Below are 20,749 nucleotides of genomic sequence, written 5' to 3'. Positions count from 1 at the left end.
TTTGTTTGCATTTACCCGCTCATCTAATTTTGCCTGGTTTGTACCACGGTGATGCTGGTGTAGAGCCTGTGCTGTATGGCAGATATGTATGTAATACGGAGTATATGTTATCAAAACAAATGAGAGACTGGTCAATTATTCGGAGTAGTAGAGCAATGCACTTCCAAAGGTTCAGTTAGTCACATTCTATGGTTTTTTACCCTGAGGGCAGCCAGCACACAGAAGCTTTGTCAATTGCAACTCCCAGTACAGCCTGCGGTTCCCCTGCACTAAATAAAAATGTTGGAAATCATGTGTTCATTTCAGTTGCAGGATGTATACGCAGGTCCAAATTGACTGAATCTCGAAGATGTTGACGGTCAAGCGCCTTCCTACACCGAGGAAGAGTTGGTGGAGCCGATGGCGGCTATTTCCTCACGCCGGCGGCCAGTGGGGTAGCCAGGTTTTCGAGTCAGGGTGGCCCAAAAAACATATTTTTTGGCCACAATGTAACATGTCTAACATGGCGACCTATGTGATGAAAACTCTCATCCAGTGAAAACTTGAAAACTTTCGTCATTAATCGTTGGATCTAAAATACACGGTTCGGATAAAAGGTGAGAAAAACACTTAAACGCACCTTTGCGCAAAACCCCCTGTAGTTACCCTTCTCGTCAGAAAAACATTCACCGAAAAAGGAAAAGAAAACGGGACGAGTCATCTTCCCCGTCTGGCGATGCAGGTGCAGCCTCCAGAAGCCGCCCGCCCGCGACGGCGCTGGCTCGCCATCGGCACCGGATGCCTACGTGACGGCGACTTCTATCCCCCACACGATGATGATCTGCTAGACTGCTACTCCGTACTTCGCATCCTTCACTCTGGCGATGCAGCCGCTTCCTAGGCCAAGCGCGGCGCCGGCACTGGTCCACAGCTGGCTCCGTCTTCCGGCACTGCAACTACTACGCCGACGACTACCTCCGCACTGGAGCCCTCACCTGACGGCGGTCATCATCCCCTCCGCACTAGAGCCATCATCAGAAAATACATTGCATCATGAAATTAATACGATCTGTATAAACATTGGATTTTCTGGCCGGAGGAAATTAAACAGATTGCTTCGGGACATTGTTTAAATTAAACGGATGCACCATCCAATCTCAGGTTACACAGCATATATGGTTCACAAAAGAGCTACATAGTGACCTAACAGCATGGCTGTGATCTCATTCTGAATGCCATGGTGACCAGAGGTACATTCAATGAACTGGGCATCATGTAGACTGCTGGATCATGTAGGAAATGAATTGGGCATCTCATTACTATAGTCTAAACAAGTTTATCTGGATGAACTGGGCATCATGTAGTAATAAACTGGACATCATGTAGAATTATTCACCAATTCATCAGCATATTGCACAACTTTATAGACTGTTAGATCAGAATATTTTTACACCCGTAATTTGAATCTGTACAACAGCAAAAGAGCAGAAATCTGCCTGTACATCAACCTGGACTACAGCAAGCAATTTCTTCAGTTACAGGAAAAAGAGCAGGGTCGCCGAGGGGGAAACAGCAGGGCCGTCGCCGAGGGGATCACGGCCGCCGTCGCGTGAAGGCTCCAGGGCGGAGGAAGTCGTCGCCGTCGTAGTTGCAGCGCCGGCAGACGGAGCGGGCGGAGGAACAGCCCCGGCGCTCGGCGATCATCGTTGGATGGGGGATGCAGGTCGTCCTTGCGGAGCTCGGCGGTTGGCCAGCACCAGCGCTCGGCCTAGGTTGCTGGATGCGCGAAGGAGCGTGGTCGCCCTCGGATTGGGGATGAAGGGCGCCGTCGTGGAGGTGGTCTTCGCCGGCCGATGGTCGCCATCGCGCAGGTGGTCCTGGCCAGCGCCGGCGCTCGGCCTAGGAGGCGGCTCCTGGCGGCAGCATCGCCTCTGGCCTGACGGATGGATGAATTTCTCTTTACGGTGAATCGTTTCCTACGAGAACGGTAACTGCAGGGGCTTTTGCCCAAAGGTACGTTCAATGGTTCGTGGGATTCCGATCTTTGATCCAAACCGTGTATTTTGGATTCAACGGTTCACGGTGAAAATTTTCAGGTTTTCACTGAATGGGAATTTTCATCGGATAAGTCGCCTATTAACATACTTGTTGGTGTTTCCGACAAGAATTAGAGTAAGTGTTGTCAATGCTCGATGGCACAAGTGCGGGTGTAAAAGTAAGACGTGTACACCGGCCTTATAGCGAAGATCGCCGTACATTTGGACAAATTGACACGTTGATATTTTTTGAATAGGTTCCATCGATCCTGCGGGTACGACTTAATCTTATGTTAGGAAAGGTTTCGAAGGGGTTGTTAGTCAGGTGCTTGGGCCGAGCGGATCTTCCCAACTTTAGCTAGAGATTTGTCGGGGCCGCCTCGTACTTCGACCGAACGCGTCTTTCCAAGTATCGAGGTTAGGATACACTAGGAATTCTAACCCAACCCCTTCTCTTTCGAGCCCGTGCTAACCAAGGTTAGCTCGAAACTTCAAAACTAGAGTCCCCTAGAAGGCCTCCTCGAGGCCGGTCGACTTTCAGTCGAGAGCGGCGCTCGAGAGCGAACCTTAGAGTGAGCACTCTAGCGCTATCTCCTTGAGTTTATTCAAGTTGAGAGTGAATGATACATGTCCCCATGGAAGGTATTTATAGCCTAAGGGTTCATGACAAAAGACCATGGCCACCCTTGAGGGAGAGAGAAAAGTGAGGGTAAAATGGTAAAAATAACTCAGTGGTCCATAACTTTTGTGTGCACCATGTGGGAAAGGTGAGGGTTGGTCCATGGTCCACCATGGATTAAAAGTATCATCCCCACACCTTTCTTGCCCCCCCACTCTAACTCATTTCATCCTCTGACCATGGCATGAGAGGCTTGACTTGTTGACTTGTCTTCCTCTGTCACGTAGGATTGACTGCGCCACGTGGGCATCTTGACTCATGCCTGGGAAATGTTGACTTAGTCGTCGCCACGTAGGATTTACGGTCCGGCCCATATATGGGTTTTATTTTACTACAACAGTAGCCCCGTTGAGCGGGAGGCATTCTCTTCGGGTCAACCTTCGATGCGAAACTTTTGATCCTTTTTCTTGTTCTTATATTTATGATGGTGTCTTTGATAAATTCCCTAGCAAGCTTCCTTGTGAGAAACAAAGGTACTTGGTGGTTTTCCTGCAAAGAATAGGAACCTTGGAGGTGTTTCAGGGAAATTCCATGCCTACGGCGATTTTCTCAACAAGAAATCGAGTTTCGGGGGATATTTTAGCAAAAACCGGGACCCCAGGGGCCTCTCTGCGAGAAATCCGGCGTCCCGGAAGACTTTTTTGCAAAAATCAGGGCCCCTGTGGGCCTCCCCGAAATTTTCAAGGTCTTATTGGTAATTTTTCCGAAATCTTGGGTTTTTTTTGCAAAGTTTTCGAACCCTGCTGGCTGCGTGGGCCTGCTGGGTAGGCTTCGCGCGCACGAACGTGAGTTGGGCCAGAGCTTGGACCGCCTTCGGGCGCGCCACATTTTTTTTTTTGTGCCGGCTTCTTGGGCCACAGTTGGGCCACGGCCCAGCTGGGCCCGATACCGGTTCGGGAATAAGTGAGCGGATCCGACGGCCACGGGCGACTGGGCGCCCTAGATCGGACGGTCACAGGTCGTCTTCCTTCGTACGGGGAGGGACCGTTCGGTCCATGCTTTTTCCTTTGCAGGTGACGCCGGGGCGCGGGGCCCGCCCTTCTTCGACCAGGCCGGCCTCCTTTAGGAAAAGGGGATGCTCCCCTTGCCCATTTCTTCCTCTTCTTGTCTTGTTCCTTGGGGAGAAGGACAACGAGGTGTCGCCGCACCATTGGCCCGACCCGGACACATAGGAGCTCCGACGGCCTATAAAATGGCACCCCCGGGCATTGGGGAGGCTCACACCGTGCTTGTTTGATTTGTCCAGCTTCGAAGACGAGTTCGGCGGTGCCCGACATTTCTTCGAGAGGTTGGTGTATTGTAGGGGCCTCGCAGGGGCATTAGCCACTCCTTAGCAGCGACGGAGGTCGCGTTCATGGCCGAGGAACCACCGCGGAAGCTTCTCGTCGTCGAGCCTACGTGGGGACGCGGAGCACGCCCGCTTGGAGCGAGTTGCCGGTCGTGCCTACAAGTGCTTCCAGGAGACCCTCGCCGTCGGCCGCATCCTTCCTGCTCATGTGAGGGTAAGCGGAGTCCCGTGGCACGAGCTTCGACGCTCCTTGGTCGTCGGGAGGCTTGCGAGCATTTCATCGAACATCTTAGGTGCGCCTCGGACTTGCGGGGACGGCGGGTGCGGCTAGGGCACGGCGCGTTGCGGGCGTTGCCGAGGCGGTGCCTGACGGGCGTGAGCACTTCACAGGCGTGGGCGGCACTCGCGCGCGTGGCCTAGCGTAGCGCGAGCACGGCGCGGGCACGAGCGACACGGGCGCGCGGCTTGGCGCAGTGCGCGCACGGCGCGGGTACGGGATGGTATCCTGCTCGATGGCGAGGAGGTTAGGCTTGACTAGCGGCGGCGGCGTCCTGGATGCATCATGGCATTTTCGGCTTGGCTCCACGCAGGCCTGTGTGTGCCTGTTGACCCCTTTTTGATGGAGTTCCTGGAGACGTACGGCATCGAGTTGGCCCAGCTTCACCCGTCGACGATCGTGAGGTTGAACGTTTTCAGGTGGCTGTGTGAGACGACGCATCGCTTTGCTCTGAGCGCCTTTGGTTCGGTGAACTTGAGGCTTCGTTCCGGCTTTGGGGACGACTTCCTGCTCATGCCGGGAAGAGCGCGTAGAAGTTATTCGTCAAGCGGGAGTCCCAGTGGTTTCTCCTTCGGGCCTCGAAGACCCGTCTTCGGCACACGGGTGATCTTCCTCGGCACTCTGGGGCAGGAGGCCTCAGGGAGGTCCCTCACCCCAGCGAGCTTCGGTCAGCCGACCTCTGGAAGGTGGCCAAGATCAAGGAGGTGTCCGCCGAGAGGAGATTTTGTGACCTCATGGAGGAGATGGTGATGGCGAGGCGCTTTATGATGAGGAATCGCCCGAGGTCCGAGATTGGGATCCCTCGATTTTTCCGTCCCCCACAGCTTGTCACCGCACGTGAGTGTCACTTCTCTTCCCTTCGCACTTTGATTGTTTTTCCTTGTGAAGGTACTTGACAATTTTGGCTTGTCTTTTTCAGCGACGTTTTCCGAGGAGAGGGCGGCGTTGTGGGCTGCACAGCTGATAGGTCCGTATGGCAGACCGGAGCACCGCGAGTACGAGACCAAGATCAGTGAGGGGGGATGCCACAACATCATCGCGAAGTGCTTCGGGAAGATGGTGCCGATACGACAGGACCCGAAGCTTGGTCGCCTTCTCCGAGTGGGCGATCGCTACTCCAGCTTGGCGACACCGTCGATGTTGGCGGTGGGGTCCAAGTTGCGGGACTCTTGCGGGAAGGCGAAGGCGGGAACGGCGGTGTTGGGCCTGGCGATGCCTGTCGCGCCGGTCCCCAAGATACCTCGTCCGTCGAGTGGATGCAAAAGGAAAGCTCCCCCAACTCCTTCTCCTTCTCTTGACTACGCCCCGGCGGATTCGGTGGATCTCATCATGGGTGAGTCGAGGTCTCCCTTGAGAGTGACCATGGACCTGCACATGAAGAGGAAGATTGGACTTGAGCAAGTTCTTCCTCCTTCAAGCCACGAGGTTGAGGCTTTCACTCGCGAGACGGGGCTTCGGCTTCGGAGCGACTCAGTGGTGGAGTTGTCGACCGGAGCCAGCGGTGCGGGCGTCCAGGTGTTCTCCATTTGTCGTGAGCGTCCCGAGGAGGATGCTCCTACCTCGGGTGAGCGCCTTTCTCTTTTGGTCACGTCATTCTTTTTCCGAATGATTTTGACATGATTTCCTTGGGGTTTTTTTCAGGTGCGAGGGTCGCGGAGCCCGGGGTTCTTGAGGGCGAGCCCCCGACTCAAGCGAGGGATGGAGCACTTCCGACGACCGAGGATGGGGCGAGAGACCCTTTCGTGACATTGGAGCCGGTGAGCATCCGTGACGTATGCTAACTCCCTCTTCTTTGTAGGTGAGGAGTTTGGTCGAGGCCGTGGGCGCCCTTCTTGCCCTCAAGAGTCAGGTGGGGGCGCTTTCCGCTGCTTTGGACGTGGAGATGTCCAAGTCTACCATTGCCTTGAGCGAGTTGGCTTCGGAGAGGGTGCGGCGCGAGGCCGTGGAGGCTAAGCTTTCCCGCATTTCGGCGGAGCTTGCGGCCGTGGAGACCAGGGCTTGACTTGTTGAGGAGTGCCAGAAAGACGAGATTGCGAGGACCTGTCGAGTTGAGGAGGACTTGGTGGTGGCCAACCTTGATAGGGAGCATGCGCCTGCGGAGGCTGCTTCCCTCAAGGTGGAGTTGGCAGCAGCGGGTGACGGCCCGATGCTTGCTCCTCGTGCTCGCCCTCCTCCGGATCGTCATCCCGAGGTGGTTTCACTTTTACTTGCTCAGGCCACCGATATTCGGGAGACGATGATTTGCTTGAGGAGTGTTCCCCAGCCGGATCTTCCTCCGTGTCGTACGGTGGATGAAACGAGCAGGGTGCTTACTTCCCAGGTGGAGCTCATTGAGCCTACCATGAAGAAGTGTCTCCTGAGTACGGGTGCCCGACTTGTTTCGTTGGCGGTTGCGGCAGTCTTGGATGGCGGTGCTGGGATGAGCGGACTTGAGGGTGAGATGTCTCACGGGGCGAAGAAGTTTCTGGCGGATCAGGGTGCTCCTCTTTTGCGCTCAGGCTCGACGTTTCGTGCGTTGCCTTGAGCCCGCTCTTCAGGAGGGTGACGGTGAGGTGTGAGCCTCGTCGCCCTCGGAGGTGGTGATGTACCTCAGTTGCTTACTTATGCAATGTTTCATATCTCCACTTGACTTAGCCTCATGGCTAGCATGTTTAGGCTCTTAGTCGTAGAGGTTGTAAGACAACTTTTTTGTTGTGTTTCATGCTTCACTATGTAGTCAACATTATTGGAAATGTTAACTTAGCTTAGCATGTATTTCTCATGTTTCACCATGTAGTTGACATTATCGGAAATGTTAACTTGGCTCAACATGTGTTTCTTGGAGTACTATATTTCCTTCTTGTGAAGTACCATATTTCCTCAGTTTATACAGCTCGCGATCATTCGCTATGATTACACTTTTGTATTATCAATTGCTGTTGCCGTTGGGATACGACTCAGCTTCAGTGCCTTAGGCCATGGTTCCGAGCCATGGGTCCTAGTACCTTTGTGAGGGTCGCTATCGATATGCCGGTAGTGATCCGGGCATCTTGACCCGCCGTTCGGGAAATTTCATGCGGAATTTTCCCTCTTCGGTCTTCAGGAAGCTATGCTTTCCCATGATTATTATGGAGCCTGAACCCGATTACTATCATGTAGGCCCGTGCGCGACGTCTCGCATACGGGTAGCATGGTTCTTCGAGGTAAGTAAGCTCATGCATAACTCGCTTATTTACGGTTCACCTTAAATGCGTTTTAAGGAGCTTCTGGCCCTCGAGGCGCACTAGGATCCACCAAGAAACGAGTCACTAGTAGCGACCTATGTCCGTGGACATTTTTTAGAGGATGCTCAGGCCAACGGAGGCCTTTTCGCGTTCCTCGATGAGCGGCAAAGGGGCAGCGGCTCTTTTACGATGACGAGTCGTGTGAGTGTCTCGTGTCACTCTTAATTTTTTCTCAAGGATTTGTTTTATTGATCCTTGCTTCCTTGTCTTAAGGTATGGCCCGATGAGCACTTACAAGCCTTATGTAGACGTGGCCTCGATGGCGCTTACGATCCCTCAAAGTTTCGTAGGGAAAAGGCTGGTCGGGTGCTGATAGTCTCCTTTTGGGAGCGGCAAGGATCGCTCTTGAAGTTCCTCCTTAGGTGTAGAAATGCCGGAGCTTGTCGCCATTCCAGGTATGGGCAAGGTTTTGCCCTTTCATATTCTCGAGGTGGTATGCACCATTTCCCAATACTGCAGCGATGCGGTATGATCCTTCCCATTTAGGGTCGAGTTTGTGCTGGAGCTTTGGGTCGACGTTCTTTTTGAGCACGAGATCTCCTTGGGACAAGGCTCGTTCCCGCATCCTTGTGTTGTAGAAGCGTGCGGCGCTTTGCTCGTAGACGGCGTGTCTCATGAGGGCTTTGTCACGAGCTTCTTCCACAAGATCGATGGTCGTCTTGTGATGCTTTTCATTTTTTATGAAGGCAATTGGGGTGGCTTCTTGGAGCCTTTCGACCCGAGGTGAGCGGAACTCGACCTCGGCGGGAAGAACTGCTTCGGCTCCATACACCAATGAGAATGGTGTTCGGCCCGTGGAACGGCTTACGGAGGTGCGTATGCCCCAGACCACGCTAGCGAGTTCGTCTCCCCATGCTCCCCTTGCTTTGATAACCGTGTGCTCTATCCTTCGGCGGAGTCCTTAGAGGATTAGTCCATTTGCTCTTTCGCATGCGCCGTTGCTCTTGGGGTAGGCTACGGATGCGAAGTGCAGCTTGATCTCAAGGCTTTCACCAATTTGATGAATTCCGCACAGTCGAACTGTTTGCTGTTGTCCACGGTTAGCTCTCGTGGGACGCCATATCGGCATATGATGTTTTCCTAGAAAAAATTCTGGACGGCCTGTGACGTGATCTTGCCAAGCGGCGCTGCTTTTATCCATTTGAAGAAGTAATCAATCGTCACCACGAGGTACTTGCAGCCCCCGTTGCATGCGGGGAAAGGACCGAGAAGGTCCATTCCCCAGCGTGCAAATGGCCATGTTATCGGGATATTCTTCAGGGAAGTCACGGGCGCATGGATTGACTTAGCCATTTTCTGGCAAGTTTTGCATTTCCGCAATCTGGTGATTGCGTCCTGCACCATGGTGGGCCACTAGAATCCCTGACGTAAGGCCTTTGCCGCGGTGGCTCTTGGCACAAGATGGTGTCCGCATATTGCTGAATGGATTTTCAAGAGGAGCTCGGCTCCTTGGTCAGGAGTTATGCATTTAAGTAGTGCGGCCGCTCCTTTATTGTATATGATGCTGTCGAGGAGGACGTACATCTTGGCTTTTGCGACCAGAGTTTTGATGCTTGGGCATTCCGCTTCTTCGTCCACCTCGCCTTTCAAGGCGCGGATAATCGGTGTCATCCAAGAGGGTGGAGTGTCCATGACCATGCTGGTCTTTGAAGTTTCGTCAAGGGCATCGGCTTCTTCCTTTATGGATGGGGCGCGAATTAGTTCGAAGAATGCATCGGGTGGTAGCAGTACTTTGGAACCGGCCGTTCGGGCTAACCTGTCGGCCAGGTGATTTTCTCTTCGTGGAATGCGTCGCGCCTCCATGCCCAGGAAATACCGTTCCATCTTGCAAACTTTTTCGATATATTTCTTCATTCTTTCATCAAGGCATTGATATGACTTGTCCATTTGGTTTATCACCAGTTGGGAGTCTCCTTGAATGAGAAGGCGTCAGACTCTCATGGCCTTGGCCAGTCGAAGTCCGAGAAATAACGCCTCATATTCTGCCATATTGTTGGTGGCGTTGAAGTCAAGATGGGCGGCGTACTCCAAGATCTTGCCTTCAGGGCTAATGAGTATGACTCCAGCCCCGGCACCGTCGAGGCGCTTAGAGCCATCGAACCTTATTATCCAATGTGGTTCGGGGGGCTCGGTCTTGGATGCGATTTCTTCGGGCAGGGTTAGTGGAGCATGCCACTCAGCCACAAAGTCAGCCAGGACTTGGGATTTTATGACTGTTCTCATTGTGAGTTCCAGCAAGAAGGGAGCCAATTCCGTTGCCCATTTGGCGATTCTTCCGGTCGCTTCCTTATTGCCAAAGACTTCCTTGAGTGGGAAGATAGTTGTGAGTGGGAAGGTAGTTGGCACGATGATGGTGTGGCCCATGAAGTAATGACGGAGTTTTCGAGAGGCCATGAGGAGGGCGTATGCGATCTTATCGATCTAGGTGTATCGACCCTTTACTTCTCCCAAGATTTCGCTCACGTAATATACTGGGCGTTGTGACCCGTCTTCTTCCTTCACGAGTGTTGCGCTTACGGCGACCGGGGTCGCGGCAAGATACAGGAGCAAAGGCTCCCCCTGCTTTGGGCTCGTGAGAAGTGGAGGGGTCGACAAATAGGTCTTGAGCTCTTCGAAGGCCCTTTGAGCTTCGTCAGTCCACTCAAAGTTGTCGAGGCTTCTCAAAGCTTTGAAAAAAGGAAGACCTTTTTCGACTGACCGGGCGACGAATCGCCCCAAGGCCGCCATTCTTCCCGCTAGGCGTTGCACATCTTTGACAGAGCGAGGATGCTCCATCTCTATGATGGCCCGGATTTTCTCCGGGTTGGCCTCGATCCCTCGTTGGGAGACAAGGAAGCCCAAGAGATTTCCTCCTCGAACCCCGAATGCGCACTTCTCCGGATTGAGCTTTACGCCATACTTGCAGAGATTGTCGAAGGTTTCTTGCAGGTCCTTGGGATGGGTCTTCTCAATTTGACTTTTGATGACGGCGTCGTCAACGTAGAGTTCGGCGTTTCTCCCCAATCGTTCTTTGAGGATGAGGCTGACGAGGTGTTGGAAAGTTGCGCCGGCGTTTCTCAAACCAAAAAGCATTCTGCGATAGCAGAAGGTGCCGATGGGAGTGATGAAGCTGGTATTTTCCTCGTCTTCCTTGACCATGTGGACTTGGTGATATCCTTAATAGGCGTCCAAGAAGCTCAACCTTTCGCATCCTGCCGTGGAGTCGACCAGTTGGTCGATCCGAGGGAGCGGGTAGTCGTCCTTGGGGCACGCCTTGTTCAAGTCGGTAAAGTCGACACACATTCGCCACTTGCCGTTAGCTTTATTTACCAAGACTGGATTGGCTAACCATTCGGGGTGCCAAACTTCTCGGATGAGCCCGGCGTGGGAGAGTTTGGTGATTTCTTACTTGATGCCTTCGCTTCGCTCGGTGGAGAGCTTCCAAAGTTTTTGCTTTACGGGAGCTTTGTCGGGTCTCACGGCGAGGCGATGCTCCATGACGTCGCGGGGGACTCCTCCTATGTCGGAAGGTGACCAAGCGAAGAGATCGGAATTCTTTCGAAGGAGGTCGACGTGTTCTTCCTTGAGTTTACTTGGGAGGTCGGCTCCAATGTTCACCGTGCGCGTGGCGTCATCTTAGGAGACGCGTTCTTCCTTGAGCTCTCCTTCGGGGAGGGGCTTAGGGATGTAGCGCTCCGAGTGATTGGATTCGGATGCTCCTGCGTTCGAAAGCATGTTAATACTCTTGGATGATTCTCCCTTTTCGGAGCACTTGATCTCATGGCGGTACAGTGTCTTCCTATTGGAAGATTGCTCGCCGCGGACCGTTATCATGCCCTTCGGGCCTGGGATCTTCATGCACAAGAAGTTGTGGTGGATGGCGGCGCAAAGACGGTTGAGCGTCGTCCTCCCAAGGATGGCGTTAAAGGAGGTCTCCATATCCACCACGTCGAAGCGCACGAGTTCGGTTCGATGATTTGTGGCGTCTCCGAAGGTCGTGAGGAGCTCAATTTGTCCGAGCGGCTGAATGGAATTCCCTGGCAGGAAGCCGGTGAGGGGATAAAGGGATGGCTGCAGCGAGCCGTTCTTGTATCCTCCTTGTGGTTCCATCAGCTTCTTCAACATGCTCAGATATAGGACGTCGGCGGAGCTTCCGCCATCCACAAGAATCTTCTTGAGCTCACAATTGGCGACGATCGCTGTCACGAAGAGGGTGTCGTTGTGTGGGAAGCGTATCCCCTTGGTGTCTTCCTCGGTGAAGGCAATTGGCACGTTTTCCCACTTGGGTGGTGGTGTCGGGGTGAAGGTTCCCACGACATTGACTTCACGAGCATACTCCTTGCGTTGCCGCTTCGATCCACGTCCCGTGGCGGAGCCCCCGAGTATCACTCCGACGTGATGCGCGGGGTTCCTGAAACGGGAGGTTATCCTCCTTAGGTGCTGGGTCCGCGACAAGGACGTTGGCGGGGCGCGGAGCCTCAACTGTCTTCTCATCCTTGCGTCGGGCTTGCATTCGTGCCTGGAACTCTTTGCGAGCCGCGATGAGAGTGTTGCACTCTTCGGTGCTGTGGCTTGCCGAGTTGTGGATGAGGCATCTTCCAGTTCCTCACTCAGCGGGGCGAGGTGGCTTCTTGGGTTACCAAGTCTTTTGGGACGATGCTTGTCCTTTGACGGCGAAGATCTTCCGGGCTTGGTTGCCGGGGGCCTTTTCCCCCCACCTCTTCTTCTTCTTGGAAGACGAAGTGGGCGCAGGGGGTTTATCGGACGAGGGAGTTCCTTTGGGAGCGGCGCGCGGCGCGTCCTTTTTGGCAATGTCCCCGTCTTCGCCCCGGGCATATTCTTGTAAGATCCGACAGAGCTCCTCGGTCGTCTTCGGAGGGTTGCGACTTAGGGCCCGATTCACTTCTCCTTGGAGAAGACCTTGCATACATGCGTCGATCACGGTGGTCGACGGTGGGTTGGCGATTTGGCTTCGTACCTTCGCAAAGGGATGGAAGAAGCTTCGGAGAGATTCCCCCAGCCTGTGTTTCACGGCGTATAGCTCGTGAGCCTGCACGGGTTCTTTGAACTTTCTCTGAAAGTTGGCGATGAAGACCTCTTGGAGGCGCTCCCATGAGTGCACGGAGTTCGTCCGCAGGTTATAAAACCAAGTTTGCGCCATCCTGGTGAGCGCGAGCGGAAAGAGGTTGCACATCTCGACGGGACCTCCCCCGGCGGCCCATATGGCGGTGGAGTAGACATCCAAAAACTGAAGAGGATTTGACTCCCTGTCGTACGGCCGTATTGTAGGCGGCTTGAACCTTGGCGGAAAAGGCGTGTCTTGGATCTCCCGCGTGAGCGGGTTGCAAGTCGGCCAATTCTTCCGGTTCCTTCGGTGGCGAGGTCCTCCCTCGTCGGAGTCGCTTTCATCGCTAGAGGGGTCGCTTGGAGAATGATCTCGGCGTTTTCTTGGGGGCTCGGAGCGTCGACGGGAATTCCTTTCGTCGCCGGCACGGGCTCTGGACTCCGCCACTTGCTCATTTCAATGCACGCTGGGGTCTCGTTCACCGCGAGGCGCAACTTGAGGCGGTACTTGGTTGCCACCCTGCTCGACCCCGACGGGGGGAACAAGGGGCGCTTGCGGGGCGCTCGCAAAGCGAGGTTGGTGTTGAGCGTGCGCGACTTAGAGAGCGCCTTGCGGCGGAAGCCTCCAATAAGGATGATACCAAGGAGTTCCATGGGCGATCGCGGCGAGCGCCAGCAGAGGCAATCACGGGTTGGAGGGGTCGTAGGCTGGGACTCCTTGGTTTTCCGACGCGGATCCTCCTGACGCCACATTGTTTCCTCTTGTAGGTTCTGAGGGCAAGGTCACTACCGGTTGTAGGGAAGGTGGCGCGAAGCCCATCGAGCGAGGCATGCCGAGTTCCGTATCTCCTGCAGGGGCGGCAACCGTAGGCAGCTCGTTGATCCTTGCCACCACGTTGGTGACTGTCGAGGGACGGCCGGGAGCGAAGGGGCGGCCACGACTTCCGTCGTCGCGACCATGCTTGCGGCGACGTCCGGATTGGTGACCGATGAAGTACGCTTCTTTGGGGCCATTAAATCTTCAATTGCGGCGAGGGTTCCCCACGGTCGGCGCCACTGTTGTCGTTCTCGACAACTATTAGAGTAAGGGGTGCCAATGCTCGATGGCACAAGTGCGGGTGTAAAAGTAAGACGTGTACGCCGGACTTATAGCGAAGGTCGCCGTACACTTGGACAAGTTGACACATCGATATTTTTTGAATAGGTACGATCGACCCTGCGGGTACGACTTAATCCTACGTTAGGAAAAGCTTCGAGGGGGTTGTTAGCCAGGTGCTTGGGCCGAGCGGATCTTGCCAAGTCACCTTTAGCGAGAGATTCGTCAGGGCTGCGTCGTACTTGGACCGAACGCGTCTTTCCAAGTATCGAGGTTAGGATACCCTTGGAACTTGGAAAGGGTATCCTAACCCAACCCCTTTTCCTTCGAGCCCATGCTAACCAAGGTTAGCTCGGAGTCTCGAAACTAGAGTCTCCTAAAAGGCTTCCTCGAGGCCGATCGATTTTCAGTCGAGAGTGACGGTTGAGAGAGAACCTTAAAGGGAGCACTCTAGCGCTCTCCCCTTAGTTTATTCAAGTTAAGAGTGAATGATACATGCCCTCATGAGGGTATTTATAGCCTAAGGGTACATGACAAAAGACCATGGCTACCTTGAGGGGGTATTTATAGCAAAATGGTAAAAATAGCTCTTTGGTCCATAGCATTTGTGTGCACCATGTGGGGGAAGGTGAAGGTTGGTCCATAGTCCACCATGAACTAAAAGTCTCATCCCCACACCTTTCTTGTCACTACTCTAGGTCATTTTATCCATTTGACCATGACATGAGAGATTTGAGTTGTTGACTTGTCTTTCTCTGCCACGTAGGATTGACTGCGACACGTGGACATCTTGACTGATGCCTGGGAAATGTTGACTTAGTCGTCGCCACGTAAGATTTACGGTCCGGCTCATATATTAGTTTATTTTACTACAACAATACTAATAGTTATGGTCATGCAAACAGGTAATTCTACGGTACTTGGCAGGTACCACGAGGTACTCGTACCTCCCTAATATCCACCGTTGATTTGGCAAAGGGTCGTGTTTCCATGTTTAACGAGTCTTATCCTGAAATTCTCCTCGTGATTCCAAACAAGGCCACTTCCTCCTTCCGCCGGCGCCAGCGATCTCACTTCCCTTGCCGGACGTTGACCCCGCCGGCGCAAGCCACCTTGCTTCCAACTACTTGACCCTCGCCAACATCTCCTTCAGCGGCTCTCGGGGCAGCAGATATGCCGCGCCGCCTCGTCCTGCGCCACCCGCCGGGCTCGCCCCGAAGGCCGGGAATGGAGGCCGCGCCGGACAAGATGCCAACCTCTCGGCTTCCCTGCCTATTAATCGTACTCCGTACCTCTTCGTTGTTGAAGCATTCAACTCGATCCCCCGCGCCACCGCCGCCACCCTCTACCTCCGTCGTGGCCCTGTACCTCGCCGGCCGTGCGGATCGATGGCTTCCCGTCCTATCCCCATGACTCATTTTGCTCCACCTTGGCACCCAGCCGCGCTCGTCCCGAGCGGACACTGCCGCCAACACCGTCATCTGTCGCAGCCATGTACGCCGCCAACCTCCCCGGATGGGACGAGCACGGGAGAACGCCGCGTCCAAAGCCGCCGCCCTCACCCGCTGCGGTCGTCGCGGCCGTCCTCCCCCGCCACGCACTCGCACCAGAGACGCCTCCAACTCCTCATCTAGGTCGTGACGGGACGCAGCCCGGGACCCCCGCCGTCTCCATAGCCCATCCTTCCCCACGCCCAAGGCCCACTAAACAGAGGATCCGGCTGTAGATTCAACGATGACAAGGTCGACGTCAGCACTGAGCTCCCCCCGCTCCATTCTGTCCGCAAAGGTCACCTCAAGACCAACTAAGCCAATTGCAGTTTTCGCCCCAGATCTCTTAAGAAGACAGCCAATTGCAGTTTTATTACTCCTTTGTGCTGAAGGTATAACAAACGGTTTTGCTATACACCATGCGCCTGTTTTTTTTTTTGGAAATCAGTCACTTTGTGCGCCGTCCGATCGCATGAAGATCCTGAACTTTTGGTCGGGCTTTTTTTTTTTTTTTTTTTTTTTTTTTTTTTTTTTTTCTTTTGGCTCGAACAAGGCATCTTCCTGGAGATCTTCTCGTCGGTCTGCTCGCAGCTCGCGCTCCCATTCTCTGCCATTCTGGCCAGTCCCGACCACTCCGCCTGGGTGCCGCACGCCGCGGGCTTGCCGTCTACGGCCGCCGCCCCAGGCCTCTGCCACTGCTACACCGGTGTGCAGTCCCCCGTCCTCCCTCCCTGCTGTTGTGTCGTCCGTGCTTCTCTGCTGCGATGCCGCCACGGGCTCGTCGGCCCTGCTGCTGCGCCACCCATGACCCTGCTGTTGTGCTGCGCCACCGCGCGCTCGACCGGCCGACGCCCCTGCTGTTGCGCCGTCGCCACCCAACTGGCCATGGCCAGCCTACCCCTGCTGCTCCTCCCTTCCACCTCTCCGGCCTCCGCCGTTGCCGGCCCTGCTGCTCCCTCACCGCCAAGTACTCGCCCGGAGAAGGTCAGCTTTCTCCATCCCCTCCTCCTACCTGTTCTCCACTTCTCTCTTCTCTCCTCTCTCATCTCTCTTCTATGTCTCCTCTATCTCTGAATCTCTCCTCTATATAGTAAATTGTTGGTCAATGGTTGTTGTAGGTTTTAATTCATTTTCTAGTGGATTTTTTTGTTCGGTGGATGTGAATTGTGATTGTCATCAGGTCGCTTGTTTGCTCAATGCTTATGCTTGAAGAGATCATGGGGGTTGGTCCTGCATCTAGTTCTATCAGTTGGGTTGTGCTCCCTCTCCATTAGAAGTAATTGTGGTGAAATATATTGTTGATGTGTGTTGAAATTAGACTGTCATTTCTTCATTTTTGATTCAATGGCAGGAGCAGCTTGTGGTTTTCCAAAGTATTGATATATGTGTCATGATTTGCTATTTTTTTTTGCAATTACACTCATGCTAAATATGCAGCGCATTTATATGTATTTCTACTCTTCTAGACATGTCGCATCAACCATTTATACTGGCTCTGCCATCGGAGACAGAGTCTGCTAGTCCCTATCCTGTGAGTTCCCCAACCTTTTTTTGTTGCCGATGAATGGTGATTTGCAGTTTGCTTTGCTCACATTTTCCTTGCCTTGTTTGTTGGCTCAAATGTGGCAAGACAAAGTCAACAGAGGAAAAGAGATTTCGATTCATGCTCATTGACAGTGAGGTCTACTTGGTGCCGGTGAGTTGGTCCCTAACAATTGGTTGTGCTAGTTTGCTTACCCACATACACAAATTGCAGTTTTATACCAATTAAATTCCAAAAGGAAGTGAAAAAGATAGATCTTACATACACCACTAACAGTTCTGCACAACACATGCTGAGAAGATGGTGTAGTAGCACTGAGAGACGCAAGGATTGCTGACGAGGGTTGCGGTGTCATGGTGAATTTAGATAAGATCAGAAATTTGCTATTGATTTGGGTCCTTGGTCATTTTAGATGTTCCTGTTAGGTCCTCAAAAAAAAGAGATGTTCCTGGTTAGACACCTGTAAGTATTCATGTTGCTTTATGTTTTCTTCAAATAGAAGTTAATTTGAACAATATTTTATGAGTCATCAGTGAAAGCTTGTTTAAGAAAAGAATTTGTTTATGTTATGACCAAAGTCGATGTGATCTGAACTATGAACGTGTAAGTTGCTTGGATTTGGAAGAATTGCATAGGGCCTAAGCTTATGTTTCAGGAGGGTTCTTGCTTAATGTAGGCCTGGTGCTAACTCTGGCCGGTATGGGAGATGAGGGCATGTCAGTGAGATGAAATAGTTTCTTTATTGCTTTCTTTCCATACTGTCTAATTGCCGATACTCATGTTTTCGATTAATCTATTTGTTCAGATCAATGTGAAGTGCACCACATAAAGTTCAGATCTCATTGTTCTGCAGTTTGGAGAGATTCCTCTGCATTTTGATAATTCTTGTGACTCAAAAGAACTGATCATTCAATAGGGTGCACACATGCAAGCTCACCCGAAGATAAGTTGCATTTTGCTTTCTGCTTTATTCAACAGTGAAGCACAGATTTATTCTCCTGAAGATATTAGCTCAACAAAACACCAGAGGTTCCATCTTTTTGTGACAACTACTGAATCTGCTATTCGTAGATTATTTTTTTCTACCAGAGAAGGTTATAGCTTAGAGATTCCCAGTCCAGAAAATAGACCACGCTTTTCATTTGCCTGTCCTCAAATAATTTTGACCAGAGAGAACTTGACTCATAGAGGATGAGAAGGTCTAACGGGATGTCAGTTTGTCCTAAGAGTGAAACAATATATCATCTATTCTTTGGTTGTACTATGGCCTCATAAATCTGAAGTGTGTCCCGACGCGCATTTAGCATGAAATTTACAGGTCACTTTATAGATGATTTATTTGATAATTGGTTCTCTTTGTATGGGGCGAGAATATCATTGTAATATATTTTGCATACACCTGAATTTATACATGTGAGTGTTTATATGCTTAATATGTTGTTCTGTTGCAACGCACGGACATTGTACTATCTATTAATTATGTGCAAATCGTTAGTAAGGACTTGAGAAAAGTTTGATTACCTCCCTTGAAAATGGCATCCGTGCATTTTCCTTGTACCGTGACTCCGCTGATTTCATCTCCAGCGGCTCTGTGCCTCCGTGTTAACCTCTTCCAGCACTGTTGTGTCATCTTCCTCTCGTGCCGGCCTGCTGTATCTGTTCAATACTTGTCGCTGTTTTAGTGCAATCAAAATATAATTACTGTATCAAACGAAACAACATCTCAAACGAGAAATCATAATTTTGAATTAGAAGATTTTCTTTTTGCAAAAATAAGGGATAATTCCAAGCTCTGCATACATCACATTGTCTATTGCTGACACCTCACAAGTATAAGTTGAAGAAATTCTGTGCAATCACCTGCAGCGGTTACACCCAAAGTCCATATATAAAAGCAAAACTAACGACCCTTAGGCAAAGCAGCAGAAGAGCTAGCTTCAGATGGAATCAACACTTCCTTTGGCACGAAAGAGGGCATTCAACTACACAATTTATTGCTATATGCTTGAGTTTTAAAACAATTTGTTGCCTATAAGTCAGTACTCCTACGTACGTAGTGTATGAATTATGATGGCGCTCTGCATCTGAGCATCTAGCCTTTCGGTTAGTGCGCTGCTAACCCGGTACAGTCAATAGCATAGTCAAATTCCTCCAAACTTGTAAGAAAATATAGATGGCAAACAGAATTTATTCTCTCCCTAGGATTGGAAAAGGCCTTAAAGCTCCCAAACGTAGTACCGGTGATCCAAGATTTTATTTAGCGTAGGTTAATTAACAAGCAGTTGAATTTTCGTCGTTCCAAAACTTGCATAAAGCGGGGTGCCTAATTGCCTATTACTCCACTTATCTGTCCTTGTTTATACATATTTCCCCAAAGCATGTCTCCAGGTCCTCCAATTTGGTTGTCCTTCGTGCATCAGCAGCATAGGCTTTTTCTACGGTGACCCTGATTAATTAGAAGAGAGTGCACCGTAGGATCCTTCTTACCTTTGCGGTGCTGGATCGTTGGACACACATGCAAAAAGAGCACGGCGCGCAGAAAGCAGGTTCTTCTACCATTGTTTAGCAGCTACTGTTAAAAGGGCGCTTGAGTTGACATCATTCGGGCGAGAGGCTGAACCTGATGTGTTTTCGTTGAATTGTGACTAGGCGGCTGGATCACTTTGTTTTGTGGACAAAACGGCTTCCAAGGCAAGTGAATTAGTGATGTCGGTATGATGATATAATAGGTACGGCACTACAAAGTGATCGATGGTTGCCTGCTCGTGCCAGACCATGGTGTAGCACTAGACATACATATATGCTAGGGTTGTCGAGACTTGTTTCCGAGCTCTGGTTCTGAGCTCCAAATCATTGAGGCGCCGCTGATCAGTTTTTTTTGGATGATTAATTGATTGATTTTTCTTATATGATTGATTAGTTTATGACAATCCGAAGTAATCTATTGTTTGGTATGGGATAGGAATATGTGGAAAGAGGAATGGGCGTCTAGAGGAGGGAGATTAGTCTCAATCTCTGGTTTGGGATAGGAAATACACATAAGAATTAGCGAGCAAGATATATTTCGGTGTTTAATTGGTGGGAGTCCATAGGGAAGTGGATAAGATAAGTTATAATGAACGGTTGGGATATATCATCATTATGAAACAATTCCCTTCGCCTGTTATTAAAATGGTGGGAAGTAGTCCCTCGACTCCCATTCCAAATCTCTATTAAACTCTCATTCTCTCTTACCAAACAAATGATTTAACATCACACGTCCCTTCAACTCACGTTCCCTTTTCCTAATTCCCTAGAGCATAACCTATTCGCGGAGTGATGGCAATCACCTTTGTTGGTTCACGTTATCACGTACCAACGGTGATCGACTAGAAGGTCCAGAACCAAACTTGCATGCATGGTATGCAGGTATGGTATATCTCTGAAACTTCCCTGCCGTTTGCCGGTTAAACTTGTCGGAGCAAAATGACCAGGGTCTACATATGTGTCCTAAGTCCTTACGGAGAAGAACATGCATGGTAGCGTCACATTTGAAGTGTAGATGGGATCAAGATTCATTTGACGGTGAGCAAGCTTAATTACTTGCAAAAGCAAAGCTATGGACCGCGCGCGCTGTCAAAGCGAAAGAATTTTGATGTCATCTCTCCTGAAGAAATACTGTCCAGCCATTTATTCAGCCCCCAAAAGGCTGGGACATACTTTCTGGAGTACTCGGCAACGCATAAGGAGAGATGTATTAGTATTTGTTTTGAGATAGGCATGTATGTGGAGAGTACAACTCCCTCCGATTCATAAAAAACGTCGTCCACTTAGTACAAAATTTATACTAAATTGGTATAAAATGGACGATATTTTTTATGAATCAGAGGAAGTATTTCACTTATAACAAGGAAAAAGCAGGTGTACTGTTCTACAACAGATGGAGCTAGGTCAGTACCACCTAACCAACCCTAGATACTCGTTAACATATATGCAAAAGTTGGAACATATAGGTCATAATCAAGGGCTATAGGCATATGATGCCAACATTAAGCATGCCACTACCTCAGCCGTCA

At 51.3% G+C, this 20,749-nt stretch overlaps 1 protein-coding gene across 14 annotated transcripts; it reads left to right on the top strand.

Moving 5' to 3' along the window:
• The first annotated feature begins 14,494 nt into the window (after window positions 1–14,494).
• LOC104582677 lies at window positions 14,495–18,129 on the top strand. Of its 14 annotated transcripts, none has more exons than XM_014898200.2 (6): window positions 14,531–15,543; window positions 15,705–16,135; window positions 16,618–16,682; window positions 16,782–16,847; window positions 17,350–17,414; window positions 17,500–18,129. In XM_014898200.2, exons 1-5 carry the CDS (start codon window positions 15,396–15,398, stop codon window positions 17,363–17,365), a joined length of 726 nt encoding a protein of 241 aa, XP_014753686.1. In that variant the 5' UTR covers window positions 14,531–15,395; the 3' UTR covers window positions 17,366–17,414; window positions 17,500–18,129. The 14 variants fall into 14 exon arrangements, 9 of the variants coding, with proteins under 9 accessions (XP_014753689.1, XP_014753686.1, XP_024315866.1 ...); XM_014898201.2 differs by having other exon boundaries at window positions 14,532–15,543; window positions 17,350–17,410; XM_014898199.2 differs by having other exon boundaries at window positions 14,534–15,543; window positions 17,371–17,410.
• The last annotated feature ends 2,620 nt before the right edge of the window (window positions 18,130–20,749 follow it).

Source organism: Brachypodium distachyon, chromosome 2, assembly GCF_000005505.3.
Source record: "Brachypodium distachyon strain Bd21 chromosome 2, Brachypodium_distachyon_v3.0, whole genome shotgun sequence".
NCBI lineage: Eukaryota > Viridiplantae > Streptophyta > Magnoliopsida > Poales > Poaceae > Brachypodium > Brachypodium distachyon.
Note: the sequence above shows the minus strand (reverse complement) of the source record. Positions and strands in the feature narration are given on the sequence as shown.

Excerpts from the sequence above, each read along its gene's own strand:
- LOC104582677 (XM_014898199.2), top strand. The coding sequence starts at position 15,396 with ATGACAAGGTCGACGTCAGCACTGAGCTCCCCCCGCTCCATTCTGTCC. Across the intron at positions 16,683-16,781 it reads AGTCTGCTAGTCCCTATCCT|ACAAAGTCAACAGAGGAAAA; the intron begins GTGAGTTCCCCA and ends AAATGTGGCAAG. Across the intron at positions 16,848-17,370 it reads GTGAGGTCTACTTGGTGCCG|GCCTGGTGCTAACTCTGGCC; the intron begins GTGAGTTGGTCC and ends TGCTTAATGTAG.